Source organism: Oncorhynchus kisutch, linkage group LG18 (genome assembly GCF_002021735.2).
Source record: "Oncorhynchus kisutch isolate 150728-3 linkage group LG18, Okis_V2, whole genome shotgun sequence".
Taxonomy (NCBI): domain Eukaryota; kingdom Metazoa; phylum Chordata; class Actinopteri; order Salmoniformes; family Salmonidae; genus Oncorhynchus; species Oncorhynchus kisutch.
The window spans coordinates 84,655,095-84,669,402 of record NC_034191.2 but is presented as its reverse complement, the minus strand read 5'-3'; the positions used below and the strand labels follow the sequence as shown (position 1 = coordinate 84,669,402).

General features: G+C 43.1%; 1 protein-coding gene across 2 annotated transcripts in view; it reads right to left on the bottom strand.

Annotated features, from left to right (window-relative positions):
* The window catches only part of slc22a13b (solute carrier family 22 member 13b), an 89,162-nt gene that overhangs the window by 72,009 nt on the left and 2,845 nt on the right, over positions 1-14,308 (bottom strand). For both annotated transcript variants that reach the window (XM_031796927.1, XM_031796926.1), the window contains exons 2-5: positions 11,624-11,727; positions 10,278-10,432; positions 8,019-8,187; positions 7,207-7,327 (exon numbers count right to left, since the gene is read on the bottom strand). In XM_031796927.1, coding sequence (XP_031652787.1) covers positions 7,207-7,327; positions 8,019-8,187; positions 10,278-10,432; positions 11,624-11,727 — 549 coding nt within the window. The remainder of the gene's footprint in view (positions 1-7,206; positions 7,328-8,018; positions 8,188-10,277; positions 10,433-11,623; positions 11,728-14,308) is intronic.

The following is a 14,308-nucleotide window of genomic DNA, read 5'->3' as shown; positions in this document are numbered from 1 at the left end:
GCACTGTACATAAAGATATATGAATGAGTGATGGTACAGAGCGGCATAGGCAAGATGCAGTAGATGGTATCGAGTACAGTATATACATATGAGATGAGTTTGTAAACAAAGTGGCATAGTTTAAAGTGGCTAGTGATACATGTATTACATAAAGATGCAGTAGATGATATAGAGTACAGTATATACGTATACGTATGAGATAAATAATGTAGGGTATGTAAACATTATATTAAGTAGCATTGTTTAAAGTGGCTAGTGATATATTTTACATCAATTCCCATCAATTCCCATTATTAAAGTGGCTGGAGTTGAGTCAGTGTGTTGGCAGCAGGCACTCAATGTTAGTGGTGGCTGTTCAACAGTCTGATGGCCTTGAGATAGAAGCTGTTTTCAGTCTCTCGGTCCCAGCTTTGATGCACCTGTACTGACCTCGCCTTCTGGATGATAGCGGGGTGAACAGGCAGTGGCTCGGGTGGTTGTTGTCCTTGATGATCTTTATGGCCTTCCTGTGAGATCAGGTGGTGTAGGTGTCCTGGAGGGCAGGTAGTTTGCCCCCGGTGATGCGTTGGGCAGACCTCACTACACTCTGGAGAGCCTTACGGTTGAGGGCGGAGCAGTTGCCGTACCAGGCGGTGATACAGCCCGACAGGGCTCACCTCCTCCCTGTAGGCCGTCTCGTCGTTGTTGGTAATCAAGCCTACCACTGTTGTGTCGCCTGCAAACTTGATGATTGAGATGGAGGCGTGCATGGCCACGCAGTCGTGGGTGAACAGGGAGTACAGGAGAGGGCTCAGAACGCACCCTTGTGTTGAGGATCAGCGGGGTGGAGATGTTGTTACCTACCCTCACCACCTGGGGGCGGCCCGTCAGGAAGTCCAGTACCCAGTTGCACAGGGCGGGGTCGAGACCCAGGGTCTCCAGCTTGATGACGAGTTTGGAGGGTACTATGGTGTTAAATGCTGAGCTGTAGTCGATGAACAGCATTCTCACATAGGTATTCCTCTTGTCCAGATGGGTTAGGGCAGTGTGCAGTGTGGCTGAGATTGCATCGTCTGTGGACCTATTTGGGCGGTAAGCAAATTGGAGTGGGTCAAGGGTGTCAGGTAGGGTGGAGGTGATATGGTCCTTGACTAGTCTCTCAAAGCACTTCATGATGACGGAAGTGAGTGCTACGGGGCGGTAGTCGTTTAGCTCAGTTACTTTAGCTTTCTTGGGAACAGGAACAGTGGTGGCCCTCTTGAAGCATGTGGGAACAGCAGACTGGGATAGGGATTGATTGAATATGTCCGTCAACACACCAGCCAGCTGGTCTGCGCATGCTCTGAGGGCGCGGCTGGGGATGCCGTCTGGGCCTGCAGCCTTGCGAGGGTTAACACGTTTAAATACTTTACATGCGGAGAGTCTGCATGTTTTTGTTGCCGTGTCAGTGGCACTGTATTGTCCTCAAAGTGGGCAAAAAAGTGATTTAGTCTGCCTGGGATCAAGGCATCCTGGTCCGTGACTGGGCTGGTTTTCTTTTTGTAATCCGCGATTGACTGTAGACCCTGCCACATACCTCTTGTGTCTGAGCCGTTGAATTGCGATTCTACTTTGTCTCTATACCGACGCTTAGCTTGTTTGATTGCCTTGCGGAGGGAATAGTTACACTGTTTGTATTCGGTCATGTTTCCGGTCACCTTGCCCTGATTAAAAGCAGTGGTGCGCGCTTTCAGTTTCATGCGAATGCTGCCATCAATCCACGGTTTCTAGTTTGGGAATGTTTTAATCGTTGCTATGGGAACGACATCTTCAACGCACGTTCTAATAAACTCGCTCACCGAATCAGCGTATTCGTCAATGTTGTTGTTTGATGCAATACGAAACATATCCCAGTCCACGTGATGGAAGCAGTCTTGGAGCGTGGAATCAGATTGGTCGGACCAGCATTGAACAGACCTCAGCGTGGGAGCTTCTTGTTTTAGCTTCTGTCTGTAGGCAGGGAGCAACAAAATGGAGTCGTGGTCAGCTTTTCCGAAAGGAGGGTGGGGGAGGGCCTTATATGCATCTCGGAAGTTAGAATAGCAGTGATCCAAGGTTTTACCAGCCCTGGTTGCGCAATCGATATGCTGATACAATTTAGGGAGTCTTGTTTTCAGATTAGCCTTGTTAAAATCCCCAGCTACAATGAATGCAGCCTCAGGATGTGTGGATTCCAGTTTGCAAAGAGTCAAATAAAGTTCGTTCAGAGCCATCGATGTGTCTGCTTGGGGGGAATATATACGGCTGTGATTATAATCAAAGAGAATTCCCTTGGTAGATAATGCAGGTCGACATTTAATTGTGAGGAATTCTAAATCAGGTGAACAGAAGGACTTGAGTTCCTGTATGTTGTTGTGACCACACCACGTCTCGTTAACCATAAAGCATACGCCCCCGCCCCCGCCCCTCTTCTTACCAGAAAGATGTTTGTTTCTGTCGGCGCGATGCGTGGAGAAATCAGCTGGCTGCACCGACTCCGATAGCATCTCTCGAGTGAGCCATGTTTCCGTGAAGCAAAGAACGTTACAGTCCCTGATGTCCCTCTGGAATGCTACCCTAGCTCGGATTTCATCAACCTTGTTGTCAAGAGACTGGACATTGGCGAGTAGTATGCTAGGGAGTACCGCGCGATGTGCCCGTCTCCGGAGCGTGACCAGAAGACCGTTTTGTTTGCCTCTTTTACGACATCCTTGTTTTGGGTCGCAGGCAGGGATCCATTCCGTTGTCCTGGGTGGAAAGGCAGAACACAGGATCCGCTCCGGGAAAGTCATATTCTTGGTCGTACTGATGGTGAGTTGACGCTCTTATATTCTTATATTCAGTAGTTCTCCTCGACTGTATGTAATGAAACCTAAGATGACCTGGGGTACCAATGTAAGAAATAACACGTGTGTGTGTGTGTGTGTGTGTTTGTGTGTGTGTGTGTGTGTGTGTGAAATTTTATGGGAGTCATGACCGATTTACATTCATGAGGGTTGCCTAATCGCACATATGAAGATTTGGAAACCTCTACTGACTCCCCATCCCGCATGTGGGAGCATAATCATCGCCTGAAACTAATTAGCATAACGCAACGGACATAAATATCCCTCGAAAATATTCCTATTCATGAAAATCACAAATGAAATATATTGAGACACAGTTTAGTCTTTTGTTAATCACCCTGTCATGTCAGATTTTCTAAATATGCTTTACATCCAAAGCTAGACAAGCATTTGTGTAATATCGATAGCCTAGCATAGCATTTTGTCCAGCTAGCAGCAGGTAACTTGGTCACGGAAATCAGAAAATGCAATCAAATTAAATTGTTTACCTTTGATGAGCTTCGGATGTTTTCACTCACGAGACTCCCAGTTGGCTAGCCAATGTTATTATTATTGTTATTTTTGTAGGCGAAATAGGCGAAATAGCTCCGTTTGTTCTTCACGTTTGGCTGAGAAATCGCCCGGAAATTGCAGTCACGAAAACGGCGAAAGATATTCCAAATTAGCTCCATAATAGACAGAAACATAGCAAACGTTGTTTATAATCAATCCTCAAGGTGTTTTTCAAATATCTATTCGATAATATATCCGTCGGAACAATTAGTTTTTCAATAGGACCGATTGGAATAATGGCTCGAGATTACACGAGAGTCACCCTGGGAGCCATCAGGTGACCACTTACGCAATGTAGCCGCCTACGGCTATTCTTCAACATAAATGCGTAAAACTACATCACAATGCTGTAGACACCTTGGGGAACACGTAGAAAGTGTAAGCTGGTTGATAGCACATTCACAGCTCAATAGGGACTTATTGGAACGAAATATGGGGCACTTCCGGATGGGATTTTTCTCAGGCTTTCGCCAGCAACATCAGTTCTGTTATACTCACAGACAATATCTTTACAGTTTTGGAAACGTTAGAGTGTTTTCTATCCAAAGCTGTCAATTATATGCATATTCTAGCATCTTGTCCTGACAAAATATCCTGTTTAAAACGGGAACGTTTTTTTTACAAAAATGAAAATACTGCCCCTGGAGTCGCAACAGGTTTTAACCCTTCGAAACAGCCCCTATGACACCAATTATGGCACTTCCGGTTGGCACAGAAAGCTAAAAGTAAACACATATCCTCATTGGGGTATGCTATTACAGAATCCTGAGTTTTAAGTCTATACTTTTAGAATTGACTGATCTACACAGGGTTGAATGCAGTGATTTTCATCATTGCAGGTTATGTATATCAAAACACTTTAAAGACACATATAAGGAGAGATGTCATTGTAATCTGTGAGATAAAAAAAACTGATTTACTGTTACGGGTTAATGCCACATGGTCAAGGGTAGGCTTGCACAGATAATTACCTCCTGGATGTTAGTATGATAGCGATGATAATAACATGCTGGATGTTAGTATGATAGTGATGATAATAACCTGCTGGATGTTAGTATGATAGTGATGATAACCTGAATGTTAGTATGATAGCGATGATAATAACCTGGGTGTTAGTATGATAGTGATGATACCCTGGATGTTAGTATGATAGTGATGATAATAACCTGCTGGATGTTGGTGTGATAGTGATGATAATAACCTGCTGGATGTTAGTATGATAGTGATGATAATAACCTGCTGGATGTTAGTATGATAGTGATGATAATAACCTGCTGGATGTTAGTATGACAGTGAAAATAACCTGCTGGATGTCAGTATGACAGTGATGATAACCTGGATGTCAGTATGACAGTGATGATAACCTGGATGTCAGTATGATAGTGATGATAATAACCCGGATGTCAGTATGACAGTGATGATAACCTGGATGTTAGTATGATAGTGATAATAACCTGCTGGATGTTAGTATGATAGTGATAATAACCTGAATGTTAGTATGATAATGATGATAACCTGGATGTTAGTATGATAGTGATGATAATAACCTGCTGGATGCCAGTATGATAGTGATGATAATAACCTCCTGGATGTTAGTATGATAGTGATGATAATAACCTCCTGGATGTTAGTATGATAGTGATAATAACCTGATGGATGTCAGTATGATAGTGGTGATAACCTGGATGTTAGTATGATAGTGATGATAACCTGGATGTTAGTATGACAGTGATGATAACCTGGATGTTAGTATGATAGTGATAATAACCTTCTGGATGTCAGTATGACAGTGATGATAACCTGGATGTTAGTATGATAGTGATAATAACCTGGATGTTAGTATGATAGTGATAATAACCTGCTCGATGTTAGTATGATAGTGAAGATAACCTGGATGTTAGTATGATAGTGATAATAACCTGGATGTTAGTATGATAGCGATAATAACCTGCTGGATGTTAGTATGATCGTGATGATAATAACCTGCTGGATGTTAGTATGATAGTGATGATAATAACCTCCTGGATGTTAGTATGATAGTGATGATAACCTGCTGGATGTTAGTATGATAGTGATGATAATAACCTCCTGGATGTTAGTATGATAGTGATAATAACCTGATGGATGTCAGTATGATAGTGGTGATAACCTGGATGTTAGTATGATAGTGATGATAACCTGGATGTTAGTATGACAGTGATGATAACCTGGATGTTAGTATGATAGTGATAATAACCTGCTGGATGTCAGTATGACAGTGATGATAACCTGGATGTTAGTATGATAGTGATAATAACCTGGATGTTAGTATGATAGTGATAATAACCTGCTGGATGTTAGTATGATAGTGAAGATAACCTGGATGTTAGTATGATAGTGATAATAACCTGGATGTTAGTATGATAGCGATAATAACCTGCTGGATGTTAGTATGATCGTGATGATAATAACCTGCTGGATGTTCGTATGATAGTGATGATAATAACCTCCTGGATGTTAGTATGATAGTGATGATAACCTGCTGGATGTTAGTATGATAGTGATGATAACAACCTGCATCTTAGTATGATAGTGATGATAACCTGCTGGATGTTAGTATGATAGTGATGATAACAACCTGGATGTTAGTATGATAGTAATGATAATAACCTGCTGGATGTTAGTATGATAGTGATGATAACCTTCTGGATGTTAGTGATGATAACAACCTGGATGTTAGTATGATAGTGATGATAATAACCTGCTGGATGTTAGTATGATAGTGATGATAACCTGCTGGATGTTAGTATGATAGTGATGATAACAACCTGGATGTTAGTATGATAGTAATGATAATAACCTGCTGGATGTTAGTATGATAGTGATGATAACCTGCTGGATGTTAGTATGATAGTGATGATAATAACCTGCTGGATGTTAGTATGACAGTGATGATAACCTGGATGTTAGTATGATAGTGATGATAACCTGGATGTTAGTATGATAGTGATAATAACCTGCTGGATGTCAGTATGACAGTGATGATAACCTGGATGTTAGTATGATAGTGATAATAACCTGGATGTTAGTATGATAGTGATAATAACCTGCTGGATGTCAGTATGATAGTGATAATAACCTGCTGGATGTTAGTATGATAGTGATAATAACCTGGATGCTAGTATGATAGTGATAATAACCTGGATGTTAGTATGATGGTGATGATAACCTGCTGGATGTTAGTATGATAGTGATGATAATAACCTGCTGGATGTCAGTATGACAGTGATGATAACCTGGAGGGATGTATGATAGCGATAATAATAACCTGCTGGGTGTCAGTATGAAAGTGATGATAACCTGCTGAATGTTAGTATGATAGTGATGATAACCTGGATGTTAGTATGATAGTGATGATAACCTGGATGTTAGTATGATAGTGATGATAACCTGGATGTTAGTATGATAGTGATGATAATAACCTCCTGGATGTTAGTATGATAGTGATGATAACCTGGATGTTAGTATGATAGTGATGATAATAACCTCCTGGGTGTTATTATGATAGTGATGATAATAACCTCCTGGGTGTTATTATGATAGTGATAATAACCTGCTGGATGTCAGTATGACAGTGATGATAACCTGGATGTTAGTATGATAGTGATGATAACCTGCTGGATGTCAGTATGACAGTGATGATAACCTGGATGTTAGTATGATAGTGATGATAATAACCTGCTGGATGTCAGTATGACAGTGATGATAACCTGCTGGATGTTAGTATGATAGTGATAACCTGCTGGATGATAGCGATGACGGTGTAACTAACCTTGTCCAGCAGGGCTTCAGGGACCTCCCTTCTGTTGACTCTCGCTGCTCTGCGGACCTCCTGGCGAGCCTCCTCCTTTCGGCCCTGGGTCATCAGCCACCGAGCTGACTCTGGGAGGATCCTAACATACCATCAGGGATGGTTGAGTCAAGGATGGGTCCAAAAAATACAGGGATGAGTCTTTTTTTCTTTTTTTTACCTTTATTTAACTAGGCAAGTCAGTTAAGAACAAATTCTTATTTTCAATGACGGCCTAGGAACAGTGGGTTAAACTGCCTGTTCAGGGACAGAATGACAGATTTGTACCTTGTCAGCTCGGGGGTTTGAACTTGCAACCTTCCGGATACTAGTCCAACGCTCTAACCACTAGGCTACCCTGCCGCCCCAAAATAGATGGGTAGAGTAGGCTTCTCTAAAACCAGACTGACGGGTCAGAGGTTAGAGGTAAAAGGGTTGGAGGTTAGAGACGTACCAGTAGAATACCCAGAGGAACAGGACAGGGCTGCAGAGGACCAGCTGACAGAGTGACAGGTTAGAGGTCAGGGGTCAATACGTTCGAATAGAAAACCCAGAGGAACAAGACAGGGCTGGAGAGGACCAGCTGACAGACTGACAGGTTAGAGGGCAGGGGTCAGTACGTTCGAATAGAATACCCAGAGGAACAAGACAGGGCTGGAGAGGACCAGCTGACAGACTGACAGGTTAGAGGTCAGGGGTCAGTACGTTCGAATAGAATACCCAGAGGAAGAAGACAGGGCTGGAGAGGACCAGCTGACAGACTGACAGGTTAGAGGTCAGGGGCCAGAACGTACCAGTAGAATACCCCGAGGAACAGGACAGGGCTGAAGAGGACCAGCTGTAGGATCCTCCAGTCTCTGACCCCGTAGGCGATCCCAGACATTAGCATCAGACCAATGGCATAGAAACAGTGGGAGAAGATGGTGAACAGAGCCCTTTTGTTGTTACCAGTCCACTCAGCACCTGGTTAGAGGTCAGGGGTTAGAGGTCAGTGGTGAACAGAGCCCTCCTGTTGTTACCAGTCCACTCAGCACCTGGTTAGAGGTCAGGGGTTAGAGGTCAGTGGTGAACAGAGACCTCCTGTTGTTACCAGTCCCCTCAGCACCTGGTTAGAGGTCAGGGGTTAGAGGTCAGTAGTGAACAGAGCCCTCCTGTTGTTACCAGTCCCATCAGCACCTGGTTAGAGGTCAGGGGTTAGAGGTCAGTGGTGAACAGAGCCCTCCTGTTGTTACCAGTCTACTCAGCACCTGGTTAGTTACCTGGAGGATGGAAACACCTACAGTACATGCCAGAGGTGTCTGGCGGCCATGTCAGACATCTAGTATGGTAGTGTGCAACATGAGTCCTAGAGGGCTGCTGGGGTGCAGGATTTTGTTCCAGCCCAGCACTAACACAGCTTATTTCTGGGAAGTAAACAACTATACCTCGCATTTGAAACAAGAAATTTGAGAGCTTTAGTTTTCACTACGTGAAAAGGTAGCTACGTACAGTTGAAGTTGTACGTTTACATACACTCAGGTTGGAGTCATTAAAACTTGTTTTTCAACCACTTCACAAATTTCTTATTAACAAACTATAGTTTTGGCAAGTCGGTTAGGACATCTACTTTGTTCATGACACATGTAAACAATTGTTTACAGACAGATTATTTCACTTATAATTCACTGTATCACCATTCCAGTGGGTCAGAAGTTTACATACACTAAGTTGACTGTGCCTTTAAACAGCTTGGAAAATTCAAGAAAATGTCATGAGTTTAGGAGCTTCTGATAGGTTTATTGACATCATTTGAGTCAATTGGAGGTGTACCTGTGGATTTATTTAAAGGCCTACCTTCAGACTCAGTGCCTCTTCGCTTGAAGTCATGGGAAAATCAAAAGAAATCAGCCAAGACCTCAGAAGAAAAACTTGTAGACCTTCAAAAATGTCTGGTTCAACCTTGGGAGCAATTTCCAAATGCCTGAAGGTGGTACCACATTCATCTGTACAAACAATATTATGCACGTATAAATACCATGGGACCATGGAGCCATCATACCGCTCAGGAAGTATACACGTTCTGTCTCCTAGAGATGAACGTACTTTGGTGCGAAAAGCGCAAATCAATCCCAGAACAACAGCAAAGGACCTTGTGAATATGCTGGAGGAAACAGGTACAAAGTATCTATATCCACAGTAAAACAAGTCCTATATCGACATAATCTGAAAGGCCGCTCAGCAAGAAGCCAGACTACGGTTTGCAACTGCACATGGGGACAAAGATTGTACTTTTTGGAGAAATGTCCTCTGGTCTGATGAAACAAAAATAGAACTGTTTGGCCATAATGACCATCGTTATGTTTGGAGGAAAAAGGAGGAGGCTTGCAAGCTGAAGAACACCATCCCAACTGTGAAGCACTGGGGTGGCAGCATCATGTTGTGGGAGTGCTTTGCTGCAGGAGGGCCTGGTGCACTTCATGAAATAGATGGCATCATGAGGAGAGAAAATTATGTGGATATATTGAAGCAACATCTCAAGACATCAGTTAAAGCTTGGTCGCAAATGGGTCTTCCAAATGGACATTGACCCCAAGCATATTTCCAAAGGTGTGGCAAAATGGCTTTAGGACAACAAAGTCAAGGTATTGGAGTGGCCATGACAAATCCCTGACCTCAGTCCTATAGAACATTTGTTGGCAGAACTGAAAAAGCGTGTGCAAGCAAGGAGGACTATAAACCTGACTCAGTTACACCAGCTCTGTCAGGAGGAATGGGACAAAATTGTGGGAAGCTTGTGGAAGGCTACCCAAAACGTTTGATCCAAGTCAAACAATTTAAAGGCAATGCTACCAAATAATAATTCTGACCCACTGGGAATGTGATGAAATAAATAAATCTGAAATAAATCATTCTCTCTACTATTATTCTGACATTTCACATTCTTAAAATAAAGTGGTGAGCCTAACTGACCTAAGACAGGGAATTATTACTAGGATTAAATGTCAGGAATTGTGAACAACTGAGTTTGGCTAACTTCCAACTTCACCTGTTGTAGAACATCGCAGTGTACCCACCTAAGACATACGTGTTTATAGCGACGCCTGAGATGGTGGTGCCGACCATGAATCTGAAGGCTATGTAAACATAGATGTTGGGAGAGAAGGCTGCTCCCACGCTGAACAACAGCTGGACGAGCAAAGAGAGGAGGACCACAAAACGCCTACCATACCTGAGGAGACAGGACAGGAAAAAAGAGGAGAAGTGAGGGGGGGAGGAGGAGAGGAGAGGAGAGGAGAGGAGAGGAGAGGAGAGGAGAGGAGAGGAGAGGAGAGGAGAGGAGAGGAGAGGAGAGGAGAGGAGAGGAGAGGAGAGGAGAGGAGAGGAGAGGAGAGGAGAGGAGAGGAGAGGAGAGGAGAGGAGAGGAGAGGAGAGGAGAGGATCATTAACTACCTGTGGAGGAGAGGATAAAGGAAAGGAGGTGAGAGGAGAGGAGACAGGAAAGGAGGGGAGACAGGAAAGGAAGGAGACAGCCTCATTAACTACCTGTGGAGGAGAGGAGACAGGAGAGGAGAGACAGGAGTGGAGAGGAGACAGGAAAGGAGGGGAGACAGCCTCATTAACTACCTGTGGAGGAGAGAAGACAGCATGGTGGGCACTGGGTCCTTTTAAACCTGTAACGTCCAATACGACCCAGTGGGCTCGGATAACTGAAATATCTTCTAATAACCTCCAATAAGCCCCAGTGGGCTCGGATAACTGAAATATCTTCTAATAACCTCCAATAAGCCCCAGTGGGCTCGGATAACTGAAATATCTTCTAATAACCTCCAATAAGACCCAGTGGGCTCAGATAACTGAAATATCTGCGATACCTTCTAATAACCTAGAACTAGAATACCTTCTACAATTACAACTTGTGTTTGAATTTCCACAGTGAGACGTGCAATATGATACAGTCGCACTGATTAGATCAACAATCTGAGAGACGCACTGAGGGCATTTGTCTAAAGGTGCCTTAGTTAGAACAACAATACAACAGACTAGTGGAGTGATGTCTTTGGCATAACATATTGGCACTTGATTAGGAACATTCATTAACAGACAACTGTATAGAACCCATGTGTCATGTTTAAGAGCCATGAAAACAGACATTAGTCAGAGAAACGCCTAAAGGGTGAGCAGATGTTTCAGAACTCTGACAAGATGAGTCAGTGTTTCCCCAGGGGTGAACAGATGTGTCAGAGCTCTGATAGGATCATTTTAAATGAATAGTCATTGGCTCAATGGAAGTCTATGGGAACAGCTAGCTTGTCATTACGTTAACTCTAGTAGCAATGCACCCCCCCACCACCACACACCCTGCTACTTTTGCCACCACCGCTGAAAAAAATCCCAAGGGAAACACTGGATGGGTCCATACCTGTCTGCCATTGGCCCAAACACCAGAGCACCGATCAGGAGCCCTGCCATGAAGATGGACTGGGACGCCTCGTTCAGACCACTGTTGGCACACACCAAGTTGAACTGAAGAGGATGGGAGGAAGAAGGAAGAGGAGAAGAAAGTAGAGGAGTCAGGGAGAACCATAATAGAGATTGCATAATAAGGACACGGCGTGCTGCAAAAACAGCAGAAAATAGGTTGTACTTGGCAAAATACATTGGAGACATTTATTATTTGATAAATAATATGTTCTGTTCTTAGAGACATATCTGTTCTGTTCTTGGATAAATATCTGTTCTGTTCCTGGAGACATATCTGTTCTGTTCCTGGAGACATATCTGTTCTGTTCTTAGAGACATATCTGTTCTGTTCTTGGATAAATATCTGTTCTGTTCTTAGAGACATATCTGTTCTGTTCTTGGATAAATATCTGTTCTGTTCCTGGAGACATATCTGTTCTGTTCTTAGAGACATATCTGTTCTGTTCTTGGAGACATATCTGTTCTGTTCTTGGAGACATATCTGTTCTGTTCCTGGAGACATATCTGTTCTGTTCCTGGAGACGTATCTGTTCTGTTCTTGGAGACATATCTGTTCTGTTCCTGGAGACATATCTGTTCTGTTCTTGGAGACGTATCTGTTCTGTTCTTGGAGACATATCTGTTCTGTTCCTGGAGATGTCTGTTGGATTACTGTCATTGATATTCCATTCAAACACTTGTTGATGTAACAATTATAGGTTTAGGCTACAACATGATACTAGAATGTTCCTTATACCCATCATGAGGTTGCTACAACCTAGACTATGAATGAAAGTTTACAGCGTAGGTGCACAGAGGTCGAGAGACACATTTGAGAAGACAGACAGTGATACATGGACAGACAGTGACAACCAATACCACCTTGCACACTGTTGCCTGCATCTAGCTGATATCGGGTGTAAACATTAGTCCAACAGTTGCAAACAATAGTTTCTATTGGACAAATTCAGGTATGTTTATCCCCGTGTTGTTCCATTTGCTTCCGTTTAAGAAATGCTTTTCAACAGAATCAGCGGAATGAATACACCCCTGATCACGTGTAAACACAGCTCACTTTCATAGCAGCCACGTTGTATTCCTTCTCTCATCTATGCGTTATCTTCCTCTCAACACTTCCCTTTGCTTGTGGACTTCAACGCACAACACATCAGCTGTATTTGACCAGGTGAAAAAAACCTTTCCAAGCCAAACCGCCGCACACAGCCTATATCGTTGTCAGCATATTAGCTAAAGTAACGTCATAGTCAGCATAGCTAATATAACTAACTTGTTAGTAAACCCCCTACCTACAGTCATGCAGTAACGTTACAGTGTACAGTTAGTAAGCAGTTACACCGGCGGGTCCCAGTGGCAATACATTTGTAAAACCAAAAGCTTACCTTGACGTGGAAGAGTTCCAGTGTTGTGTTGGAAAGACATCGCCAGCTAGCTAGCATAGCATCCCCCTGTTTGAGCAGGGTATTTCAGTTTGTTTGAACTAGCTAGCTGCATTTGATAGCTAAGTAAGTGAAACTGAAAAATAAATGGCTCTCTCTCTCTCTCTATTTCTCCTTCATTTTGAAATAAATGAATTTGTTCAAAACTATTCAACTATTGTCTTTCTCTCTCTTTGAGTCAACTACTCACCACATTTTATGCACTGCAGTGCTAGCTAGCTGTAGCTTATGCTTTCAGTACTAGATTCATTCTCTGATCCTTTGATTGGGTGGACAACATGTCAGTTACTGCTTCTAGAGCTCTGATAGACTGGAGGATGTCCTCCGGAAGTTGTCATAATTACTGTGTAAGTCTATGGAAGGGGGTAAGAACCATGAGCCTCCTAGGTTTTGTATTGAAGTAAATCTATCTAGAGGAGGATGGAAGCTAGGTGTCCTCCGGCTACACCATGGTGCTACCCTACAGAGTGCTGTTGAGGCTACTGTAGACCTTCATTGTGAAACAGTGTGTTTTAATCAATTATTTGGTGACGTGATTATATTTAATACAGTTTAATATAAAACAGGTAAACTTTTTAAATGTTTTAAAATGTATTTCTATGAAATTCACTGAGGAGGATGGCCTACACAGTACATGTAGTCTAGACAGTACAGCCTGCCCTACACAGTACATGTAGTCTAGACAGTACAGCCTGCCCTACACAGTACATGTAGTCTAGACAGTACAGCCTGCCCTACACAGTACATGTAGTCTATACAGTACATGTCATCTAGACAGTACATGTAGTCTAGACAGTACAGCCTGCCCTACACAGTACATGTAGTCTAGACAGTACATGTAGTGTAGACAGTACAGCCTGCCCTACACAGTACATGTAGTCTAGACAGTACATCCTGCCCTACACAGTACATGTAGTCTAGACAGTACAGCCTGCCCTACACAGTACATGCAGTCTAGACAGTACATGTAGTCTAGACAGTACAGCCTGCCCTACACAGTACATGTAGTCTAGACAGTACATGTAGTCTAGACAGTACATGTAGTCTAGACAGTACAGCCTGCACTACACAGCACATGTAGTCTAGACAGTACATGTAGTCTAGACAGTACATGTATTCTAGACAGTACAGCCTTCCCTACACAGTACATGTAGTCTAGACAGTACAGCCTGCCCTACACAGTACAT